Source organism: Muntiacus reevesi, chromosome 4 (genome assembly GCF_963930625.1).
Source record: "Muntiacus reevesi chromosome 4, mMunRee1.1, whole genome shotgun sequence".
Taxonomy (NCBI): domain Eukaryota; kingdom Metazoa; phylum Chordata; class Mammalia; order Artiodactyla; family Cervidae; genus Muntiacus; species Muntiacus reevesi.
In genome coordinates, this window is record NC_089252.1 from 39,922,739 (window position 1) to 39,948,305 (window position 25,567).

Genomic DNA, 25,567 nt, shown 5'->3' on the forward strand with positions numbered 1-25,567 from the left:
TTTTGGTCAGGCCTAAGAGTGAGTTTCATGGTCTGTGAACCACAAGGGTATGAGCTGTGGTGGAGGAAAATGTATTATTTGAGTCCTGGGGAAGTCCTAGGGGGCGAATCCAGGCATTCTATGGGGCTGATATAGGACGATAATTTTATGGTGATGTGGGATTGTATAAAATATGCTTACTTTGGCCTAAAACTGTCCCTTGTTCCTCATCAGTTCCATTCACTGGCCCCCATGTACTATCGCGGATCTGCGGCAGCTGTCATAGTGTACGACATTACCAAGCAGGTAGGAACGCCCCCTTTAGAACTTTGGTGCCATTTATGGCCTCTCTCTGTTCTAGAAAAACCGAAGCAGGGACTTCACTGTCTGAGTCCTGCCTGGAGCCTGGGATGAGGTTGCACAGTATGGTGCAGTGGTGGTTGCTGGGAATGAACACTAAATGCTGAGTTTGTCTTGTCTATATGCAGCAAGTGGAAAAGGAGATGGGAGCCCACACAAGTATTCTTACCTGGAGAATCCCATGGACAGAAGAGCCTGGTGGGCCACAGTCCATAGGGTCGCAAAGAGTCAGACACGACCGAGCAACTAAACAACAACAATATGTAGCGAAGCCTTTCAAATATATTTGCTAAATTAAGGAACAGTCATCATTCATTTTTAAAATTGATTGTTAGTAGGGGTAAGGTCATGCCTGCTAATACTGTTCTCCAGAATGTTTAATTTTTTTAAGAAAAGGAAAAGTATTTTTCAGTTTTGCATCTTTGGTTTTTGTTGTTGTTTAGTCACTAAGTCATGTCCAACTTTTTTGCAAAAAAAAAAAAAGATATATATATATATATATGTTTTTGCTTTTCTGATAAATCATGAACAACATTGTTTCAGTCCTGTAGCTTCATCTTATTCATGTTAAGGCAAGGCTGTAATTTAAAATTAATGTTATTTGTAGAAGGAAATTACTAACATGATTATCTTGACTTCATCAAGTTTATGTTTTAGAAAAGGAACCTTTTACAGCCTATGTGAGTAAAACTTAGCTAATACTAAATTTTGTGCCAAGATTGGACTAGTATGTTCACCTCTGTGTGTGTGCCCCCTGAAAATATTTTTCTTCAGTGGATTATATTGGGTTTGTATTTCTATGTGGTTGAGATATTACGTTGATGGGTCTTTCCCAAGGTTGACTCCACTTTTGGTTTAGGATTCATTTCATACCTTGAAGAAATGGGTGAAAGAGCTGAAAGAACACGGTCCAGAAAACATCGTGATGGCCATTGCTGGGAACAAGTGCGATCTCTCGGACATCAGGTGAGAGGAATTTAAAAGATGTGTGTGGGGCTCATGTCTTCCACCTTGAATGTCTGTACTTGAAACGCTGTCATACCCATGTAGTTAAGTCTGTTCTGTCATCATTTAACCCATGTCATCCATTTGTGGTCGTCAAGGTGTTATTTATTCAAGCAGAGTAGAATTGAGGGGAAATAATTGTGAAATGCAAATATGAGGGAGCACTCACTCATGAATATTACCATCAAGCCTCCTGTAGAGAGCACAGTTACACTCCTGACTCTACGTGTCTTTGGGCTAAATGGTTTCATTATTTTTTTAAATAAATAGATTAATTTATTTTACTTGGCCTCACCAAGAGGCTTGCAGGATCTTAGTTCCCCAACGAGGGATGGAACCTGGACCTAGCAGTGGAAGCTCGGGGTCCTAACCTGTGGTCCACCAGGGAATTCCCTTATTATTGTTTATTGTTACCTTTTCTGTTGTTTTTGTCATTATTACTACCATTACCATTTTAGTAACATTTTCATATGGGAAGGAGTGTTAGAATTCTTTACATTTTCCATAACGTCCTGTTCGTTTTCTTTCTAGACTTTAATTTACATGATCAGAGAAACTTCTCTAGTAACAAACTATAGAAATGATCCTTGAAAGTATAGTCTTTAGACTTTAATTTAAAGGATGTGGCCGGGTCAGTATGAACTCACTGTTTTGTTCCAAGATCTGAATTTGGTGCCTCATGTGTGAACACTTTGGCTTCCCCCAGAGAGAGTGGAGTGTCTGCCTTGGCTATTTCTGGGCAGTCATTATGAGTAAAGAGCAGATAGGAAAATAGGACCCTAAAGCACATGTGTGTGTGTGTGTATGTGTGTGTATACACATATGTTTTTTTCTTTTCTGAAAAATCATGAATAACATTGTTTCAGTCCTGTAGCTTCATCTTACTCATATTAAGGCAAGGCTGTAGTTTAAAATTAACGTTATTTGGATATTGAACTTCTGCTGGAGGAATGTTTGTAGGAACCCAAACTATGTAGATGAGAGCTGTGATGGTGGCTTTATCTAGCCTGATAAGCAAACTATTTCTACTAAATAAAACTGAAATAAAAAAGGAAACGGTGAATTTGCATTGTCTCCCTCCCCTGGTTAATTTAATTATCAGCAATGCGAGTACTTGATTTTCATAAAGACCACGACCCACGCCTCAAGTTTTGCTAATCTAGACATGATGAAACCAAAGTGTGATGAATGATGAAAACAGACCTTGTGGAAACCCTGAAGGTAGTCTCTGCCAGGTTGCTATGTTTCTTTGGGATTTCAAAAGCTTTATATCACATTGCATCACGTTGGTTTGTAATCACACCCATAACCACCACTTAATTGTTTGTTTTTCAGGGTACAAAGCTTTAAACTCTCTAGACTTAGTTTAGGTCTCTGCCTTCTTTACTGTAATCCTGAGACAGCCTGATCATCTAGAATGCCCAGCCGAATGGCTTTCACTTCTGTTGTTGGAAGGAGGTGGGGTGGGCAGATGGAGGCGGGCTCTGCTGAGAGAAAGCCTCTTTTAGCCGACACAATGGATTGTGGTAAAGGTGTGACTTTCCGTGAACTAAGCCTTGAAGATCGTGGGAGAACTGATGGGTGACAGTTTAGGCAAAAAATGATTTAAACGTGAATGAAGTTAGGACTCTTGATTACAGAGAATTGAAACCCAGTTGAAATTAATTTCAGCAAAACATGGAATTTGTTGCAAGGTACTCATGGCTCAGACAGTAAAGAATCCACCTGCAATACAGGAGACTCGGATTCGATCCCTGGGTCGGGAAGATCCCCTGGAGGAGGACAGGGTAACCCGATCCAGTATTCTTGTCTGGAGAATTCCGTGGACACAGGAGCCTGGTGGGTTATAGTCCATGGGGTCGCAGACAGTTGGAAATGACTAAGCGACTAACACTTTCAGTTTTCACTGGTATCCACATGGTGAAAAAATAGAGGTGCCTTTAGCTCTGGTATTTGGTTTGTTCCATTTTTGGTCTCTAGAAAGATCCTGGCCTGATGCTCTATCTATTTCTAAATTGCCGTGGAAGGATTGCCCCACTTCATAACACAGCATTTGTGGCCAAGGAAGAGGATGTGATTGGGACGTGATTTACATGAATATAAAACTCTGAAAGACAGTTGGGCAATTTCTTTTAAAACCAAGCATGAAATGATTGTGTGTTTAGCAATCGCACTCTTGGGGCATTTATCCCAGAGAAATGAAAATGTGGGTTCACAGAAAACCAGCACGTGAGTGTTCATAGAAGCCCTGTTAGTGGCAGAATCAGTCTGCCTGTCCTTCAGTGGACACAGCAGGCGAGTCACACTGTGCAATACTTCTCAGCAATGTAAAGAAACAGAACAGATGCAAGCCACCTGGACGAACCTGCAGGGAAATACAGCCGAGTGAGTAAAGCCAGTACCAAGGGTTTCATGGTGTACGATTCTACTTGTATAATGTTTGGGGAGTGAAGCCATTTTTGAAACAGAGGGGGATTAGCAGCTATGGTTGGGATGACTGTGGGGGGCGGGAGGAGGAAGGGCCTCATGGACATCCTTGTGATGCTGGAACTGTCTCCTCTCTGTGGGCGGGGGGGGACACGCAAACCCACACGGGTGATAAAACTGTGTAGAGCTTAATTCATACAGAGGAGCACCAGTAAAACCAGGGGAATCTGAACGAGATGGAGTGTGGGTGTCAGGATTCTGGGTGATCTTACAGTTTTGCAAAATGGTGCCGTTTGGGAAAACAGAGCAACGTGTACAAGGACTCTCGGTATTATTTCTTGTAACTACGGGTGAATCCACAACTACTCCAGTAGAAGTTTCAATTCACCAAAAACTGGATTTAGATTAAAAAAAAATTAAGTAAATCTTAGGCAGTGGTGTGTGTGTGCATATGTATATGTGCACATACCTGCATATTATATATATTGTATACGATGAATTAAAGCTTTGTAAACACACTGAGCCAAAGAATGAATTTAACCACTCCCCGCCCCCCTTCATGCACACACATGCTGTACAAAACAACTGAGGAATTATATAAAAACTCCCATTTAGGAAAGCCTGGAGGGGGAAGCCTGGTGGGCTGGTCCTTGCCCGAAGGATAAACTTTCTCCCTCTAGACAGAAATAGTCTGGTAAGTGATAGGCCTGTGAATCTAGCGGGCACCTGCTGTTGATTCCTGTCCATGGCAGCAGAGTCGAGTTCTTGGTCAGCCAGTCCAGCTGCTCCGGATTCCGCCTGCTGGTACGACTTTTCTGGGGCATTAGCCAAGTATACACTCGAGACCTTATTTAAAGCTTGACCTTCTTTTACTTTAATCTAAATTACTTGGCTTCTTCTGTAATTGCCAGAGACTACAGTTTGGTTTTCACTGGGGATTGGAAAAGGAGCGTATATAGATTTGGGGTGTGTGTGTGTGTGTGTGTGTGTGTGTGTGTGTGTAGGAGGAACCAGGCTCACTAACAGATTTTGGTTGGTTGTGTAAGCCTTTTAATCCTTGTGCTGAGCTATGCCTGGCATAGTTTGAAAGTGCCCTGGAATTGAATTGGGATTAACTCCCTGACTCGACTCAGCCCACTGGAGGCCCTGTGGGAAGTACATGGAAAGAGAAGAAAGTGTCTCCTTAGAGCTCTTTCCTTTGTTTGGGGAGCCAAGAGGGCCACACGGTGGGAGAGAGGGAAAGTGCCTAGTGAACAATAAGAACTATGTTAATAAAGTTCCACGTTCCGGTGCAGGAAGGACAAAGGGATTCGGGAACAGGTGAGCCCACAGTCACGGAGGTGATGGGGAAGGCTCATGGATACCACGTGTCGCACACTGGGCTGTTCAGGAAGAGCCGGGTAGGAGGCGATTCTGGGAAGGGAAGACAGTGGACAGAGGCATGCACGAGCGAGGGCCTTTGACAGGTGTCATGGGGGCCTTTGACAGGTCTGCGCTTGGGAATGGGGAGAAGATGGTGGGTGGTACGTGGACAGTCTGTAAACAGCTTACAAGTATGTGGAGCGTTTGGGTTGATGCGTGTGGGGTCCTGCCTCCTGCTTGGGTCTCTCATACCCGGGGCTCCATTGTCTATCAATCACGACTCTGTCTTCTCCTGAGCCTCTGTGGCCTCAGCTTCTCAACACAGAGCTTCATGGAGTCACCAGTAACTAAAGCTGGGGAGCTTACCTGCCAGCCTCAGGGCAGGCATGGGGGCAACTATGGTTCCTGCTGTTTCCTGGGTAACAGCCAGACCGAGGGCCTGGGCTGAGGGCTGGATGGTGCAGACTCGGCCCCCCATGCAGCTGCCCGAAACACACACCAGCCCCATCAGAAGTCACCAGGCACCAGTGATTTCAAGTTTGGGGAGAAAGTCAAGGGCTTTAGCAGATAAGAAATATATTTGGAAATACATATTTTTGACTAAGAATACACAAATTGCTTTCACTTCTTACATGTGACTTTAAAGCTCATTCCAATCTTCACAGTGGGCCAAAAATGGTCTAAGTGTTTCTTTAAAATTATACAGACCAAATGATAGGACTTTAGATGTTGGGTGATAAAAATCCAATTTATTCCAAATACCGAAAAGCACAAAAGCCAGTGAACCAGTACAAAAGCCAGTACGGTAGTCAAAAACCGCTACTGTACAAGGTGTGGAAATATGCTGCAAGTTTTAAAACCCATCCAGGGAATTCCCTGGCAGTCCATTAGTTAAGGCTCTGAATTTTCACCGCCCTGGGTTCAATCCCTGGTCGAGGAACTAAGGTTCCACAAGCCTCAAGTTGCAATACAAACAAGTAAATGAGTGAATGAAATCAACGGACCCAGCATTTTCCTTACTTGAGATAAGAAGGCGTAGAGTCTGCCCTGTTACAGCGTGTGCTCTGAGCCCTGAGATGCATGATTTTCTGTGCTGTGTGGGGGCCAAGCCTGCATCCCTCATCCAAGCAGGAGGAAGGAGCTGATGATTGTCCTTCTCAGGCAATGGTCTGGGATTGCTTTCCATTTCAGTTATAAAGTACTCAATGAAGAGACGGGAGAAGGGGGCGGCAGAGGAGGAGATGGTTGGATGGCATCACCAACTTGATGGACATGAGTTTGAACAAACTCTGGGAGATAGTGAAGGACGTGAAAGCCTGGCGTGCTGCAGTCCGTGGGGTTGCAGAATCTAACAGGACTTAGAGGCTGAACAACAGCAACAACTTAATGAAGAGCCTATAAAACATTTGCGTGTATCTTAAAGGATCATATGAATTTTAAAGAACAAAATGAACAGTTCTGAACCTACGAGTTCTCCAATCACATCCCCTTCTCTCCCTGCAGAAGTCTCTGCTGCTGACTTCTGCGATAGCCATCATTTTTTCCTTTGTACTTTGCCGCCCATGTTTGCCTTTCTAAACAATAGGCTTAGGCTTGCCTGCTTTTGAACTTTGCACAAATGAAATAACCTGTGTGTCTTAGATGATGTCTTGTCTCTAACCCTGGGAGATTCCTGACAAAAGTTAACTGTACTTTGCCTGTTTCCAGTACATGGTTCTGTTTGAACTGAGTCCCCATCCTGCAGTGGTGGGTATTTGCGTGATTTCTGGCTTGTTGTTACTGTGAACAGTGCTTCTTGAATATTCTTGCACGTCTCTTAGTGGCAAGTGTAAGCATTCCTCTAGGCTCGAGTGTGTGAGGGCCTAATTGCTGAGTCATGAGCTCAGTTTTACCGAGGTGAACCAGGGTTCTCCAAAGGGGACACAGGCTGTGCAGGAGACACCTGGTGCTTTCTGCCCTTAGTGCTGCAAGACGCCAGGGCGAGGAGAGAGAGCTGACAAGAATTTCAGTTTGCTTTTCCCCAGTTACCAGCCAGGTGGCACGTTTTTGTTTATTGGCCATTGAGATTTCTCCTTGTGTGAAGAGCCTGTTCAAGTCTTTGCCATTCTTTTCTGTTGGGATGTTTGCCTTAATCTTACTTATTCATAGCATGTGGTGGCTCAGGGGTAAAGAATCCACCGACCAATCAGAAGACAGATGTTCCATTCCTGGGTTGGGAAGATCCCCTGGAGAAGGGAATGGCAACCCACTTCAGTTTTCTTGTCTGGAGAATCTCATGGACAGAGGAGCCGGGGGGTCTACAGTCCATGGGGTCGCAAAGACTTGGACACGAGTGTTAACAACATTTGTCTATCTATCTGTTATCTATCTTTGATAGTATATGCTGAAATATCTTCTTCAAGTTTATGTCTTGTATTTTCACTGTCTTTATGTTTTTACATCATCGGAAGTCTGTAATTCCTACCTAAGAGAATTAATCAATTTTTTTTCCTTTATACTTTTTTTGGCATGGAGGGTGGAGGGAGGATGAGTCATTTAAGAAATCTTTCCACACCCCTAAGATCAAGAAGATAGTCCCTGTGTTGATTATCTTTGAAAAGCTTTGCAGTTTTGTTTTCCCGTCTGTCCTTAAGTCACTTGGCCTTGATTTTGTACATGCTGCTTAGGTTCTCCTATGTAGACATCCAGGTGTCTCAGGACTGCTGGTTGTAAAGTTCGTTCTCTCCCCTCTGCAGTCTCTCCATCTCAGTCCTAGGTCGTGTGCCCTGGTGCACAGGTGTGTTTCTAGGGCTCTCGGTTCTGTTTTACCAGCCTGCTTAGTCATCGTCACACCTATACTCCTCTGATTTAATTATCACAGCCTTATCGTGAGTCTTGATAAATGGTCTTGGACTTCTGATATGATCTGGAATCTCTGTAACCGATACTTGTTGGCCAAAGGAGGTTTCATGAGAGTGTGTGGTGTGACTGTAGATTTGTGTGGTCTGCTGGAGATTAGGAGAGAGTTGGGGTCCAAATCTACATGTGTATATTGGGGAGTGCTTATTTTTATAGCTAATCTTAAACTTAGTAGCGTGTGTGTTCAGTGGTGTCTGACTCTTTGCCACCTCCTGGACTGTATCCCACAGGCTCCCCTGTCCATGGACTTCTTCAGGCAAGAATACTGGAGTGGGTTGCCATTAACTTCTTCAGGGGATCTTCCTGATCTAAGGATCAAACCCTGGTCTGCCCATTGCAGGCAGGTTCTTTACCATCTGAGTCACCAGAGAAGCCCAGTCACCAGGGAAGCCTAAATAAACTATTTTAGAATAGTCTTATTATTACAGAAATGTTGCAAAGTTAGTATACAGTTCTCATATACTCCACATCTAGTTTTCCCTATGTAAAAAATATTTGTTTATTTATGACTGCACTGGATCTTCCTTGCTGCATGAGGACTTTCTCTAGCTGTAGAGAGCAGGGGTTACTCTCTGGGTGCGGTGCAAGGGCTTCTCAATGCAGTGGCTTCTCTGGGTGCAGATCGCAGGCTCAGTAGTTGTGGCACACAGGCTTAGTTGCCGCACAGCGTGTGGGATCTTCTCAGACCAGGGCTCAAACCAGTGTCCCCTGCATTGGCAGGTGGATTCTTATCTTCTGTGCCACCAGGGAAGCCCCATTCCCCTACTTTTAACATCTTACAATGATTACTGTGCTACATTTGTCACAACTGAGCAACCTATCAGTTCAGTTCAGTCACTCAGTCATGTCTGACTCTGTGACCCCATGGACCACAGCACGCCAGGCCTCCCTGTCCATCACCAACTCCCGGAGTCTCCCCAAACTCATGTTCATTGAGTTGGTGATGCCATCCAACCATCTCATCCTCTGTCATCCCCTTCTCCTCCTACCCTCATTCTTTCCTAGCATCAGGGTCTTTTCACATGAGTCAGCTCTTCTCATCAGATGGCCAAAGTATTGGAGTTTAAGCTTCAGCATTAGTCCTTCCAATCAACACTCAGGACTGATCTCCTTTAGGATAGACTGGTTGGATCTCCTTGCACTCTGGGGGACTCTCAAGAGTCTTCTCCAATACCACAGTTCAAAAGCATCAATTCTTCAGCACTCAACTTTCTTTATAGTCCAACTCTCACATCCATACATGACTACCAGAAAAACCATAGGCTTGACTAGATGAACCTTTGTTGGCAAAGTAATGTCTCTACTTTTTAATATGCTGTCTAGGTTGGTCGTAACTTTCCTTTCAAGGAGCAAGCGTCTTTTAATTTCATGGCTGCAGTCACCATCTGCAGCGATTTTGGAGCCCAGAAAAATAAAGTCTGTTTATTTTCTTACTGTTTCCACTGTTTCTCTATTTGCCATGAAGTGATGGGACTGGATGCCGTGATCTTTGTTTTCTGAATGTTGAGCTTTAAGCCAACTTTTTCACTTTCCCCTTTCACTTTCATCAAGAGGCTCTTTAGTACTTCACTTTCTGCCATAAGGGTGGTGTCATCTGCATATCTGAGGTTACTGATATTTCTCCCAGCAATCTTGCTTCCAGTTTGTGCTTCTTCCAGCCCATCATTTCTCATGATGTACTCTGCATGTCAGTTAAATAAGCAGAGTGACAATATACAGCCTTGATGTACTCCTTTCCTAATTTGGAACCAGTCTGTTGTTCCATGTCCAGTTCTAACTGTTGCTTCCTGACCTGCATACAGGTTTCTCAAGAGGCAGGTCAGGTGGTCTGGTATTCCCATCTCTTGAAGAATTTTCCACAATTTGTTGTGATCCACACAGTTGAAGGCTTTGGCATAGTCAATAAAGCAGAAATAGATATTTTTCTGGAACTCTCTTGCTTTTTCGATGATCCAGCAGATATTAGCAATTTGATCTCTGGTTCCTCTGCCTTTTCTAAATCCAGCTTGAACATCTGGAAGTTCATGGTTCACATATTGCTGAAGCATGGCTTGGGAAATTTTGAGCATTACTTTAACTAGTGTGTGAGATGAGTGCAATTGTGCAGTAGTTTGAGCATTCTTTGGGATTGCCTTTCTTTGAGATTGGAATGAAAACTGACCTTTTCCAGTCCTGTTTCTGGTCACTACTGAGTTTTCCAAATTTTCTGGCATATTGAGTGCAGCACTTGCACAGCATCATCTTTTAGGATTTGAAATACCTCAGCTGGAATTCCATCACCTCCACTAGCTTTGTTCATAGTGATGCTTCCTAAGGCCCACTTGACTTCATATTCCAGGATGTCTGGTTCTAGGTGAGTGATCACACCATTGTGATTATCTGTGTTGTGAAGATCTTTTTTGTACAGTTCTTCCTTGTACTCTTGCCACCTCTTCTTGATATCTTCTTCTTCTCTTAGATCCATACCATTTCTGTCCTTTATTGAGCCCATCTTTGCATGAAATGTTCCCTTGGTATCTCTAATTTTCTTGACGAGATCTCTAGTCTTTCCCATTTTATTGTTTTCCTCTATTTCTTTGCACTGATGACTGAGGAAGGCTTTCTTATCTCTCCTTGCTGTTCTTTGGAACTCTTCATTCAAATGGGTATATCTTTCCTTTTCTCCTTTGCTTTTCACTTCTCTTCTTTTCACACCTGTATTCCTTAGTTATTGATATTTCGTTATTGATACTCTTATTAACTTTATTGATTGTATTGATACTTTATTATTATCTACAGTCCATACATTACTGAGATTTCACTACTTTCCCCTCATATCCCTTTTTTATTCTGGGATCCCATCACCTTCGGTTGCCAGGTCTCTTTAGGATCTTTGGGCTGGGACAGGTTCTCAGACTTCCTTTGTTTTTGATGACCTTGACAGTTTTTAGTACTGGTCAGGTAGTTTGGAGACTGTCTCTTCTTTGGGGTCTGTCTGCTGTGTTTCTCGTGATTGGACTAGGGGCGGGCGTATGTTTAGGGGAAGAAGACCACAGAAGGGAAGTGCTCTTTTCGTGACTTTATTACAAGTTAAGCAAGGGTTCGTGTTATCAACATGATAACATCCCTGGTGAGGTGGACCTTGACCTCCTGGCTGAGGTGGTGACTGTAAAGTTACCCTCCCCTGCTCTTTGGAAGGTGGTCCCTGGGCACAGCCCACACTTGAGGTTGGGGACTGTGCCCCACCTCCTTGAGGGAGGAGTCCCGATGTAAATTATTTGTAATTCTTCTGCAGGTGAAATTCATCTCCCCTCCCTGATTTTTATATTTAGTTATTTATCTGTATCAGTGTGAACTCACAGATATTTACAAGTTTAAGTTATAGTGCAATATTGTGTTACTTAATTTGTTGCTCAAATTGCTCCAACTTTGGCCACTGGGAGCACTTTCGGTTGCTCCTGTGTTCCTTTAACAAACTCCTATCATTTTGGTTCTTGAGCGTTTCCTTACTTTTTGGCACAAGGAGATGTTCCAGACTCATCTTGTGTGTTTTAGGCTACAGCTCTAGACTCAGCCATTTCTCTAAGCAGCTCTTGTCACTTCTACTGGAAAAGGGTATTTAGAAACCAAGATCTGGGATGCGTGTGCTCATTGCTACTGGAATGTCGTTAAGTCTAGGTAAACAGACCTAAGAAATATGTGTATGGATGCTAACTGGAGTATACACTCACGTGTATCTATAATTGTTTCTATAATCATTCATTTGTATCTGTATTAAGATAAACGTAAGTTTATACTGATGCCTCTGACTCTAATCCAAAACCACAGGACTCTTTCTAACCTTCTTAAGGGGTTGGGGGAGAGATTTTTTAAAAGTCAGCAACTAACACACATTTAAGCAGAGGGACAAGCTTTTGTTCCTGGAGATTTTCTTAGAATATACTAGTCTTTCGTCTTTCACTTTACATATTACCCAGACCTTTCAGAGTTCAAAATGTAACTTCTGTGAAGATTTATAGCCATGTCAGTGGTTACTTTCAAATGGCACAATATTTACTTAAGTACTGTTCACTTAGATCGTGGACTGAGTCATCACAGTTAACCTGAACTGAATGCTTACTCTGTGCCAGAGACTGTTATGAGTAGTTTATCTTAATCTTCACAGCCCTGCCTGTGAGAGTTACCATCATTCTCCCAACTTACCAACAAGGAAACAGAGACACAGATTGAGGAGCTTACCCGGGTCCTGTGGCTGAGAAGGTGTGGGGTCCAGCTTCAAACCCAGGTATCCGTCCCAGACATCACTTTGCCGACTAAGGTCCGTCTAGTCAAAGCTGTGGTTTTTTCAGCAGACGTGTATGGATGTGAGAGTTGTTCCATGAAGAAGGCTGAGCACCGAAGAATTGATGCATTTGAACTGTGATGCTGGAGAAGACTTCAGAGTCCCTTGGATAGCAAGGAGATCAAACCAGTTCATCCTAAAGGAAATTCACCCTCAATATTCATAGAAGGACTGATGCTGAAGCTGAAGCTCCAGTATTCTGGCCACCTGATGGGAAGAGTGAACTCATTGAAAAAGACCCTGATGCTGGAAGATTGAGGGCAGGAGGAGAAGGGGGAGACAGAGGATGAGACGGTTGGATGGCATCATTGACTTAATGGACATGAGTTTGAGCAAACTCTGGGAGATAGTGAAGGACAGGGAAGCCTGGCGTGCTGCAGTCCATGGGGTCACGAAGGGCTGGACATGACTTCGCGACTGAACAACAGTAGCATCTGTCCCAGAGCTGATGTTCATGCTTTATTCATCTCTTAAGAAGTAAGAATAGTATCCAGGAGAGACAGTGATTTCTGAATTACCGAGAGAAAATAAACGGTAACCGATTTGATAGAGAATTTCAAGCTAACGACTTTTTCCGGTGGTTTCTCTGGCCTCTTGGGACTAGCCTGTTTCTGTCTGGAGAAGGCGTGTGAGGAGGTGGAGGAAATGGCCAGGCCCCCCCTTGAGACCCTGTGTTTTCTGCTCAGTCTTCATTCAATTCAAATTGTGACATTTTCATGAGAAAACAGTTCGTTTAAATCTGTGGCAGGAACCCGACACTGGCTTGTTTGAACTTGACACCAGGAATGTGACCCAGTGGATAGCATTTACAGACACATATTAACGAGCAGGCTTGGCCCCCTGGGAGCAGAAATCCTTCCCAGGGTACACATGCCAAGTGCTTTAACTGTTAAGTGCTTAGAATCATTATAAAGAGTTATTGTCCAATCAGATATTTATTGCAAAGATAGTAATTCTTTTTTTTTAAAGTTCATTTAAGTTTTAGTTCCACCTTACAAATAAGCCAATCTGAGAATCTAAAAGTACTGGCATGTTGAGCAAAGATTTTGTGGCTTCACTTATTGCTTAAATGGTTGCCTCTCTGGGTGTTACACAAATATCTTGGATATTTAGATAAAGTACGAGCTGGCGGGAGCACAGTAAGCCTTGATTATTCATTTCAGTGGCTGCTCGAGGGAGCTGGGGAGACGGAGACCACTTCAGGTGACAGACAGCCTTTGCAAACAGCCTGCAACCTGCCTCTGCTGGGTCTTGATGGGATGTTGCGATTTCCATTGCTTTTGGCTAGAATGCCTTAAACACATGAGAGGTTTTGACAAAAAGTAATGCCAGCAGACAGTCAACAGCCTCTCCCACTCATGGTGCCGTGTTGTGTCCTCATGGCCAGCTGAGTCGGTGGTATAAACTTGACCTTGGAAGGGGGCTATGATTGGAGGAGAGAGTAAACTTACAGGGCAGACATTTTTCAGTGAAATGGTAGCTGTCTTATCCCAAGTGGTTGGCAGAATATCAAATGCTTGCTCAATGCTGGTATGGTATTTTAGAAATATAATGTCCACACTAGAACATACCAGAACCACTAGCTCTTTGGGAATAGCTCAGGAGTCCATTATTCTTTCATCACTTATAAAATGGTGTCTGATAAATGTATACTTTATTATGTCCTGTGTATATAGTCATCATCTTAATATAGATATCCAAACTCTGGACTTCATAGGGTCAGATTATGAATTGCATAGACTGCAAAAATATCAAACTCAGTATCTTACCTTCTACCTTCTATGAGAGTTGTTCTCAAGCTATCAATAGTGTAAGAAGATATTCAGAAGTTGCTACAATGCCCATTTCTGAGATGAGCCCACTAAACATTCTGGTTCAGTAGGTCTGGACACAGGGGTCTTCATTTCTAATAAGCCCCGAATTATCATGGAATCGGAGGTCTGTAGAACATACCTGACACTGATGCCCTTCAAAGTGCCCGGTGGCATCCTCTGAAGACATCTAGAGAAGCTTTGTGACTATTGTCATGAGACAGGAGAAGAGCAGGAACCTTGGATGTTTTGTCATTTCACTTCTTTGTTTTTAGCATCAAAGTGTTTTGTTTTTTAACATATGTGTTTACTCTTCTGGGAGAATGGAGACTTTTGTGCACTTTCTCTAAGACACCTGGGAACATCTTAGAAGATGTGGTTGTGTTGTTCTGCAGTTACCCACGAACTCTTTGGAATCACATGGTGACCCTGCCTGCGGACTTTGAGCCTTCCTCTCTCTCACATGCTAACACTACAGATAGTAGTCATTTCATCTTGACCAGTCTGATGTGTGAATAATGTGATCCTCATTTTCATGTACATTTCTTTCATTGCAAGCAGGATTAGGAAAACTAAGATTATCAACTGAAGAACTATCCTTTACCTATATATAATAAATATAATCAATTAGGAAATCAAGTTGAAGTGAAAACCCTCTTTAAATAGCAATGTATATCTGAGTAATAGACTTTTTTGCTGTGTGTGTCATTTTAAAAATTTGAAATATTGTTAATTCCTAGGAATGAACTTAGCAAGAATTGAGCTAGACCTATATAGATAAATGTTACAGTTCTAGGTAGGATAAAAAAGGTGCTTTTTCCTTGGATAGTAAAACTGAGTAGTATTATAGAAATGTCAGTTTGTTCTAAATTAAATCATGAATTCACTGAGATTCCAGGTAAATTAACTCAAATAATTTGAAGTAACATTTTAGAAAGGATTTTACAAAATTATCCTAAAATTCACCTAGAAAGATAAATAAGCAAAAATAGTTAGTATTGGAAGGACTAATCTCAGCATATATTAAAATATATTTTAATGATTCAGTAATAAAACAATATAGCATGTCACAGAAATGGACAGAAAATCAATGAGCAGACTACAGAATCTAAGACATAGGGTGAAATATGTAGGGATATTTAGTATACAATAAAGGTGATACTTAAGTGCAAAAAAGGGGCTAGTTCAGTACATGGTTTGGGGATAATTAGGAAAAAATGAGAGAAAATAAATTCAAAATGGATCAAGGATTTAGGTGCAAAGTAAAAAACCATAAAAGTTAGAGAAAGCAGTTGAATTTTTAAAAATAGCCTTGGAATGAACTATTTAATAATGATACAAAACTCAGAAGACATACAAGAAAATGATCAGTAAGTCTGATTATATAAAAACTCCTGTATGGCAAAAATGCCACAGACAACATCTAAATACAAATGGTAAGCTGAAAGGAATGCAGAAAATATATTACAAAAGGCTAGGTTCCTTAATATGGAAAGAGCACTTACAAATAAATAAGAAAAATCCAAACAATCCAAACCAAAATGTGCAGAGAACAAGCACAAGAATTTCATAGAACAAGAAGTATCTGTGGCTTATAAAAAGTTATGTTCCATCTCTGAATAAAAGTTACTCTGAATTAATGTCAAATTTTTCTCATGGAGAAAGAACTTTATAATGTAATTTTACTCTTGGAGTGATTTATGAAAGTTAGTATATCCAATATTTTGGGCACCTGATTCGAAGGACCTGGACCTTGGAAAAGACCCTGATGCTGGGAAAGATTGAGGGCAGCAGGAGAAGGGTCAACAGAGGGTGAGATAGTTGGATGGCTTCACCGATTCAATGGACATGAGTTTGAGCAGGCTCCAGGAGTTAATGATGGACAGCGAGGCCTGGCATGCTGCAGTCCGCGGGTTTGAAAAGAGTTAAGACACGACTGAGTGACTGAATAACACCAAGAAATGTATTTAATGCTGTAGCCTGTGTTCCCTGTCCTTCTGTGGAGTAGTGACACGTTGCCTGGGAGCCTTTCAGGGCGATTAAACAAGGGTCATGAGTCAGATAAACCTCCTCGGGCTCGGACGTACTTTGAGCCTTCTGTTTGCCTGTTTCCTCCACTTGATTCATTTCCTCAGTCTTTGGGACCTTTGCTAAGAAAGTGGTACCATCTTTGTAAAGATTTATTCTGGAAACTTTAGTCTATCTTATTTATGTGCCAGGCACTGTTTTGAGCACTTTATGATATCAACTTATATTTAAAATGGAAAAGTGTTCATGCCATCTGGCAGCAAAGGGGGGCTGAGACCTGAGCAAGGGAGACGTGAAGAGGCTGGTCACTGAAGGAGAAAATCTCACTCCTGTAAGCAGCAGGCTGGGCTGCCTTTCTGGCGTGAGTGCTGTCCCGTGACACATTGTGAGCAAGAGTTCAAGGCCAGAGCCTTGCACTTCGGCATGGGAGGCCCACGGAGGTCACCGCTCCCTGCTGTCAGGAATGGCACCCGAGGGCTGGGTGCTGGTCTGCCCCGGCCTGCTGACTGGACTCCCCTCCTCACGGGCAGGGCCCCCGGAGTGCCTTCTTGGGGTCCCTGCCCTCCCTCCCCCGCCATCCATCGAGGAGGCTCGCGGGGAATTAAATAGCCCAAGACTGGAATGAGTCAGCTGCTGCGTTGCCGGGTTACACCCGCCAACAACAAAACAAGGACCCTCGTTGGGCAGCCCGGCCTGTGGATAAGTCTGGAGCCACAGGAATGTGGGTTCCCGCCCTCCTCCCCCGTGGGGAGCCTCCCAGAACTGGTGGCCTCTGCCTGGATGGCTGGTGCGTGGACCTCCCTGCAGTGTGACCTCTGAGGACTGTTGGAGCTTGGGTCTGGGGGAGATGCCCCCTGTCGTGTGTTTTTCAGCCCTAAGTCTCCCTCCTGGCTGGGTGAATCTTCGCTTCTTCCCTGTCCACACTCCCCATACTTCCCCTGAAGGCTGCTTGGACCTCCTTTACCTGAGTTCTTCTCTCTGCTGAAGGCCACTTGCGGTGACGGTCACCCTGACATTCAGCAGGTGCTGACTGATTGCCTCGTAGGCGCCCGGCTCTGTTAGGATTCCTGTGTGTGTCCTCAGGCACTTAGTCATGTCTGATTCTTTGTGATGCCATGGACTGTAGCCCTCCAGGCTCCTGTGGCCATGGGATTCTCCAGGCAAGAATACTGGAGTGTGTTGCCATTCCCTTCTCCAGGGGATCTTCCTGACCCTAGATTGAACCTGGGTCTCCTGCATTGCAGGGTGATTTCTTATCATCTGAGCCACAAGGGAAGCCTCCCCAAAACAAACTGTGGTCCTGATCCAAAAAATCCACAGTACGTCCAGGTGACAAGTCTCACCAGGGCTCTGGGCTCTCAAGGAGGGGATGCTGCGCTGCACTGTCTAGGAGGCCTCGTGTGAACGGTCGTCAGGGAGATGCGGAAGGGTGGAGGAGAGCAGAGGCCCAGAGACAGACGTGAGCTCTGGAAGCACCCAGAATGGCTGTCGCCTGGGCATGAACAGGGAGGTCTAAGGCAGGAAGCCAAGGCAGTGGGTTTTACAGGTTAGAAGACATGGATGAATTCTGTTCACAGAAACATTTGGTGGATTTGTGTGTTGACCCCCTCGATGGGCCTGGGGGTGATGACTGCAAGAGCTGGAGGACCAATCAGAGGCACCCACAGGAACCTAGCTGAGGCACAGAATTTCTGGAAGTCCTGCCTTCCCAGATGTAACTTCATCTTGAAAGTCTAAAAGTACTCTTTCTCATCAAAATCGACCTGCTGTGTCCTTATGCCTTGGCTTGGGTGGACTTGTTTCAATTTACCTATTGAAAGCATAACAAAGCACCCAGCCTACGGCAGACACTTGGTAAATGTTTGTTGAAAGAACTGAGGGAAAGTTACGGATGCCGTGGTCTTTTGTGAGGGTGATCACAGAAGGCCTGTCTCCGAGGTGCCCTCCAGCCCCCTCCCTGGGCTGTGCGTGACCTCTCCTGACTCAGCTGAAGGGCTTCCCAAGGCCACCCGTTGGTCACACGTCTGCTGGAGGCCCGAGGCAGCACACGCTCACCTTCCCAGGGTCTGCTTTCAGATTGTAGCTGTACTGTTTGTTCCAACAACAGTTCTCCGACACCCATTGGGTGTCCTGCAGTCCAGCTCATTTCTGATGCTAATCTCAGTTCACTGATGAGGGAGAGGGACGCCCCTGGCCCCCCAGGCTCCTAGAGCGGGAACCTGTTCTTCAGGACAGTCTACACTTGGCCCCTGCCCCCAGCCCTGCCTGCACCGTGCCACACTCTGGGGACATTTTTTTGTAAAGACTGAAGGAACAGCCTCAGGAATGTGGGTTCCTATTGGGTGGTTGGATGGGAGCAGCGTGAGCAGAACCTGCTGGGCTGGCCCTGCCTCCGCCCCGAGTCACCACGTCACCTTGGCAGGTCATCTGTTTAACGAGACCTGTTTCTAAACCTGGGGGATATTGGAGGACACGCTTGTCCTCTCTCCACCTTCCAGGGCCCAGCGTTGTCAGCTGTGAGAGCATCTGCCCTTCTCGAAGTCTTCCTGTTACCCTCAGGGTGGGTGGTTTGGATTTTGTCATGAGTGACTTTGTTCTCACCGTAATCCTGGTAGACAGTATTCTATTCCTCTTGGTCCCCCGAGAAGGACACACTGAAGCCTGAACTGACCTTCCCTCCCTTGAGGGGAGGGTTCTCCGCAGCTCCCTTGTGGCCAGAGGGGGGCCCCCCCACATCTGTGGGCACACACAGTCTCCTCTGCTCCACCTTAGGGCAGGGAGGAGCCCCATCCTTTGAGCTTTGGTTTGATAAAGACGGCCAGGAAGAAAAAGAAAAAAAAGTAGAGTGACTTGCCAAACTGAACCTAAAAAAGCCCTCTTCTGGGATATTTCATCTGTAAAATTCATCACCACCAAAAGACGGAAGAGTTTGGGTTTTTTTAAATAACTGAGAGGCCTGGGGTTTTGTCTGTTAGAAACGAGGAAGAGAGTAGATTCAAAAGGGTCGTTTTGCCCGGCGTGTCCTTGGTAAGAATGATGAGGCAAGTGTAGAGTCCAGCTGACATGGCTCAGGTGTCCACGTAGCAGTGGGTCCCGCACCACGTGGGGGTGAGGGCGCACCCCACCTGGGGGACCATTCTCAAGCTCTGGTCCGTGTTCTCGCTGCCCCTGGTGGCCACACTTCAGTGGCCTCCTCTGTGGCACCTGCCCAGGTTCTGTGGATCAGACACTCGGCTCTCCCCCCCTCTGCTCCTGAGCACTTCCTTTGTTATCTCCGTGTTGCAGACATTGTAATCGTGTGGCTTAGTGTGTCCGTAGCTGTGTTTCTTTGCTCTCAGGTGTAGGTTCCATAAGGCAAGGGGCTGCCTACAAGAAAGGGCTGGCATCCAACCGTTCTCCCTAAATATTGGTTGAATCAGTGAATAAACTTCTGGAGAATAGGAACTGTGTCTTTTTTAATCTTTCAATCTGTTCCAATATCTTCACCTGAGAAAGTACATCAATAAATGTCTTTTTAGATTATTCATCTGGATTGAGTTCATGTCCTAAACCTTTGCAGTAACAGCCTTTTAAAGGAGAAAGTTCAAATACGCCGTTGGAACTGTAAATGTGTTCACTGCCAGTCTTCCAGATCACGTCATGTATTTTCTCTGATTTGTAAAAGGCAATATACAGAAAGTGTTAGAAAAGCACATATGCAAGTGTGTGCACATGTGCAGTTTTTAAAAAACATTGAGTCATTATTATAGGAAAAAAATTTGGAACCAATCCTAACTCTGAAAGCTGGCCTTACTTGTAATGCCTTTCCTACTGTTATGGAATTCTCTCCTTTGGTAGGACCAGGGACAGTAGCTTATACATGCATGTCCTGTCTCAATGGATGCCAGAGACTGGGTTTCAAGCTTGAAAAAGCTTCACCCATGTTTCTAATACTTACTGGGCGACTGAGTTTTATTCTGCAGGCCCACGAGGGAGCTGTTTGCATGTGAGTTGTTTGTTTGCTCTGCCAGGTTATTTATTCTGTACAGATGGGCACTCACCTCTGCTGGTCTGTCCTCTTTTCTAGGGAGGTGCCCTTGAAGGATGCCAGGGAGTATGCAGAGTCCATCGGTGCTGTCGTGGTTGAGACAAGTGCAAAGAACGCGATTAATATCGAAGAGCTCTTTCAAGGAATCAGTAAGTACCTGGTTTGTGTTTTCAGCATAGTTTGCATCTTTATGCTTCTGGGGCTCAGAGGATAAAAGTCACAGAGCTCTGGAGCAGAGCGTTTCCTCTGAGTCAATTTATCTGATGCCACAGATGCTAAACCCTGCAGCCTTGCCCGGGTTCCTGCAGACCCACCCGACCCCTCTCTGATCTCTTTCTCCAAGAGTCTATGCTTTCACCTGTCCAGTCTGTGTTTCACGACTCAGAATGAAGTAACTCTGTTGCAAAATAAAGTTTATTTTACTTACAGAATTACGTATTCTGTAGCATTTTATGTTCCTGTGTTGAGGGGAGGAAAAAGAAAAGAGAGTGAGCAAGATATGGAAAACCAAAGTCACCCATGAAGCTGAATGACTCTGGGCAAAGGAGACAAGAATAGCTTGTAGTCATTTTTTGTGTCTGGTGATCATCAACAAGAAACAGTGTCTCCCTCCTACATGACCTGTGGGTAAAGAGTAGATGTGGAAAGGTTTTCCTCATTTCTGATCTGTTTTTTTTTTTTTAATTAGAGTATAGTTGATTTACAATGTCATGTTAGTTTCAGGTGTATAGCAGTCATTCAGTTATACACGTGTGTGTGTGTGTGTGTGTGTGTGTCTATCTATGTATTATGTATCTATATGTATTCTTTTTCAGATTCTTTTCCCTTATAGGCTATGACACCATATTGAGTAGAGTTCCTGGGCTATACAGTAGGTCTTTGTTGCTTATCTGCGTTACATACAGGTGTGTTTATCTGTCACCCTGCCCCTGTGCAGCTCCCCGTATTTTCCAGAGCTCTCTCCCAGCATCAGTGCAGCTCTGTGTACCTGAAATTCACCTTGGGATTTCTCCAAGAGCTAGGAAACCTCCCAAGGTTTATGCAAAGTCATGCTTTCAATAAAAAAGGACGTAATGACTTCACAGAAGAAAACAAACCTAAATCCAAGCATTAGTCTCTTAATTCGAAAGATATTCCCTTGCACGGCTCAGCCAGTATAAATCTCTTCATGCATATGAGGTTTTTTTTCTTTTCCATTCCATGTGGCATGTGGGATTTTAGCTTCTCAACTAGGAACTGAAACTGTAACCCCCCCAACCCCCCGCAGTGGAAGCACAGGGTCTTAACCACTGGGCTGCTAGGAAAGTCCCTTTCTTTTTTTTTTCTTCTTTTTTTATATGAGGTCTTTGTGGCTTAAAGTGATGGGACTTTGCATACGGAATTCCTGAGAGCCTGGTGGTCTACTTCATTTCGGAAAAACAAATGTTTTGCTTATGTAGTGTTTAGTCAGTCAGTCGTGTCTGACTGTTTGTGACCCTTTGAACTGTAGCCCGCCAGGCTCCTCTGTCCATGGGATTTTTCAGGCATTTTTCTTATACTGGGTAATTATGTCTGAAATAAATAACTGCTTCAATGTTTACTAGCTCATTAATGCCCCGTTTATCTTATGAAACTGTCTCTGTTATCATCCCTTCTTTACATGAGGACATTGAGGTGTGGAGAGGTTTGCAACTTTCTCCCATCACAGGGGGTCAGTCCCTAGAGCAGGACTCCAGAACCCATGCTCTGAGCCACCAGTCTGTCCACTTCTTATTGCAGATGGCAGCTTCTGGTAACGTTATTCATGATGGTGAAAAACAGGAAATGACTTAACTGCCCGAAACTTGGGAAATGATTTTTTAATAATGCTGGAACACCAGTATAAACTAGTGATTAAAAACAAGGATGTAAATCTGTCCTTTCTGACATAAAAAGATAAATTGTTGTGTGTGAAACAGAAATTACAGGGCACTTCGTATAATATCCTGATTTTATAAAATGTGAACCATAGACTACATTCCCTGGTGGCTCAGATGGTAAATAATCTGGCTGCATTGAGGGAGACTTGGGTTCGACCCCTGAGTTGGGAATATGCGCTGGAGGAGGGCATGGCAACCCACTATAGTGTTCTTGCCTGGAGAATCCTCATAGACAGAGGACGCTGGAGGGCTGCAGTCCATGGGGTCGAAAAGAGTCAGACACGACTGAGAGACTTAAGTACATAGACTATGTAATTGTAAATATATGCTTTTGGGCAGAGTCAAAGGGAACACACTTATTAAAATGTTAACAGTGGTTGTTTCTCGGTGTTGAGGTTGCAGGGGCCTTAAAAAAAAGACTTTGTTATGGAAAAATGTAAACATATACACCAGTAAACTGAAGAATGTAATGAACATCAGGTACGGTCATCACTTGGTGCCCTTGGAGGATTGTTTCCAGGACCACTGACACCAAATCCGAAGATGCTCAGTCCCTTGTATAAAAGGGCATTGTATTTTTGTATAACTACGCACATCCTCCCATATACTTTAAATCGTCTCTAGATTGCAAATAATGCCTAAGACCATAACAATGCTATGCAGTTGTAAATACAGTGTAAATGCTATTCAAATAGTTGCCAGTGTGGCAAACTCAAATTTTGCTTTTTGGAACTTTCCAGAATTTTTTTCTTGACTATTTTCAGTCTGAGGTAAATTGGATCCGAGGATACAGAACCTGCAGATGTATGGGGCAGACCATACTCATAACCAAGCTGCCTTCATTCCTACCCCACACTTCCCCCAGCCTGCCCCTCCCCCCACACCTGTATTATTTTGAAGGGAATCCAGGACATCATTTCATCTGTAAATATTTTCAGTATGTAACTTTTTTTTAACAAAGCAATTACATGGTGGCATTCATTGTCATAATGCTATTATCATATTAATGACATTGAACTTGTGATGTTCAAATTTTTAGTAGCTTATAATTATCAGAAATGATTTGTTTGCATTTAACAGTATGTTTGGGTCAGGATGCAAATAAGCTCCATGTACAGTGATAAAATTAGCTGGTGTGCCTTTTAAGCCTCTCCTTCACAGTAGGTTCCCTCCATGCAGTTTCTTTATTTGAGCAGTTAGGTCATTTGTCCTGATCCAAGTTTGTTATTCAGTTGCTAAATTGTGTCTGACTCCTTGTGACCCCATGAATTGCAGCACACCAGGCTCCCCTGCCCTCCACTATCTCCAGGAGTTTGCTCAGACTCCTGTCCATTGAGTTGGTGATGCCATCCAACTACCTCATTCTCTGTTGCCCCCTTTTCCTGCTCTCAGTCTTTCCCAGCATCAGGGTCTTTCCAGTGAGTCAACTCTTCACATCAGGTGGCCAAAGTATTGGAGCTTCAGCTTCAGCATCAGTCCTTCCAATGAACATTCAGAGTTGATTTCCTTTAGGATTGACTGGTTTGATCTCCTTGCTGTCCAAGGGACACTTAAGAGTCTCCCATGGCATGCCATAGCATGAGTAAAAATTTGTTAATCCATTCACCTACACATTTGGGTGGTTTTCAGGTTTTAGTGATTACAGGCAAGGCTGTGACGAGATTTCACGCACAAGTTTCTGTGTGGATAAACACCTAGAAGGAGCGTGGTTGGCTCCTCTCATAGGCAATAGTCCATATTCTAAGGGTCCCCCAGCCTGTGTCTCAAAGTGGTTTTAGCATTTTTCATCCCCACCTCTAATTCCGCAGAGCTCCAGTAGCTCCAGTTCCTTGCCAGCAGGTGGGACGACCAGTTGTTAAATTTCAACCATTCGGATGGGAATGTGATGCTCTCTCCTTGTGGTTTTGACATCCATCTTCTGATGACCGACAGTGTTGAGGGCCTGTTCATCAATCCTTGTGTCTCCTCTGGTGAAGTGTCTGTTCAACTTTTTCCCATTTTGTATGGATTTGCTGTTTTTTTAAAGTATTGATCTCTCTTGACTGTGCTGGGTCTTTGTTGCTGAATGTGGGCTTTTCTCTAGCTCCAGCATTCGGGGGCTCCTTTTCGTTTCAGGGCTCTGGCTTCTCACTGCAGTGGTTTCTCTTGTTGTGGAGTGCTGGCTCTCGCAGCTACCGCATGTGGGCTTCAGTAGTCTTGACTTGTGGGATTAATTGCTCTGCAGCATATGGGCTCTTCCTGGACCAGGGATCGAACCTGTGTCCACTGTGTTTGCTGGCGGATTCTTAACCACTGGACCACAAGGGAAGTCCCTTGAGCTGTTTTCTTATTTCTTCACTTAATGATCAGCAGTGGCTCATCAGTTGTAATAAATGGTCCCCACACATGACAGGTGTTAAAATAGAGGACATTGGGGATGAGGGGGAGGAGTGTATGAAGACTCTCTGAACTTCATGCTTGATTTTTTCTGTAAATCTAAAACTGCCCCTCCCCCCAAATATAGTCTTCTCATTTTTTTTAAGAAGGGAAATGGTGTCTTTGAATAGCAAGGAAACCTAATGATTTTAAAGGAACGTAAGCCCCTCCACATTGAGGGGTTTGGTGTTTTGGATTCAAGGTCAGTGGTGATCTCGCCCCTTACTTTCTTCTTTGCTGGGGCACCACCATTTCCACGGCTCCTGGACTTGAACTTCAGTTTTCTTCCTCCCTCTCTCACTCTCATGCCTCCGATCAGTTGTCACGTCTGCCAGGTATCTTCCTGCAGTCCTCCTTCCAATCCCTATTTTCTACTTCTCTCCATGGCACTCTCATTATCCCTGACCAGGATTTCCTGCCAGCATCCTGGCTGAATCCACTTCCTGAATCCTACGCCATGCTCATCCTGCACAGAGTGTTAGCGCCTTCCTAGGTCTAGATGCTAATGTTCCAGGTTATCTCGCAGTCCCAATGTTGTCTTCTTGATGGCAGCAAAAGGACAGTTCAGAGGATGACCTCAGGTGTCACAAGTGTGGCGCCAGCCCCATTCTGTATTCCTGGCGCAGGGCCACCTGATCGTGAGCTCTGCAGTGGGTCAGAGAGGACCCCCCGCGCCAAATAGAGAGACTGGGAGATCGTGCTTAAGAGCAAATGCTGCTGAGTCCTAGTAAACAAAGTCAGTTTGTTAGTGTGTTAGTCACTCAATCGTGTCCGACTCTTTGTGATCCCATGGACTGTAGCCCACCAGGCTCCTCTGTCCATGGGATTCTCCAAGCAAGAATGTACTGGAGTGGGTTGCCATTTCCTCTACGGGATCTTCCTGACCCAGGGATCTGCTGATTCTTTCTTGCAGGCAGATTGTTTACCATCTGAGTCACTAGGGAAGCAGGTAAGCATAGTCAGTCTACTTCTCTGGATAATTCAGAAAATAAGAATTGAGAAATGGAAGTGACAGGCAGGTACCAGCCCCTCTACC

General features: G+C 44.2%; 1 protein-coding gene and 1 pseudogene across 1 annotated transcript in view; one reads left to right on the top strand and one right to left on the bottom strand.

Annotated features, from left to right (window-relative positions):
* RAB31 (RAB31, member RAS oncogene family) overlaps positions 1-25,567 on the top strand; it is an 80,691-nt gene that overhangs the window by 49,735 nt on the left and 5,389 nt on the right. The window contains exons 4-6 of the mRNA XM_065932585.1: positions 214-285; positions 1,199-1,305; positions 20,258-20,367. Coding sequence (XP_065788657.1) covers positions 214-285; positions 1,199-1,305; positions 20,258-20,367 — 289 coding nt within the window. The remainder of the gene's footprint in view (positions 1-213; positions 286-1,198; positions 1,306-20,257; positions 20,368-25,567) is intronic.
* On the bottom strand, positions 1,871-1,947 carry LOC136167946 (small nucleolar RNA U3; annotated as a pseudogene).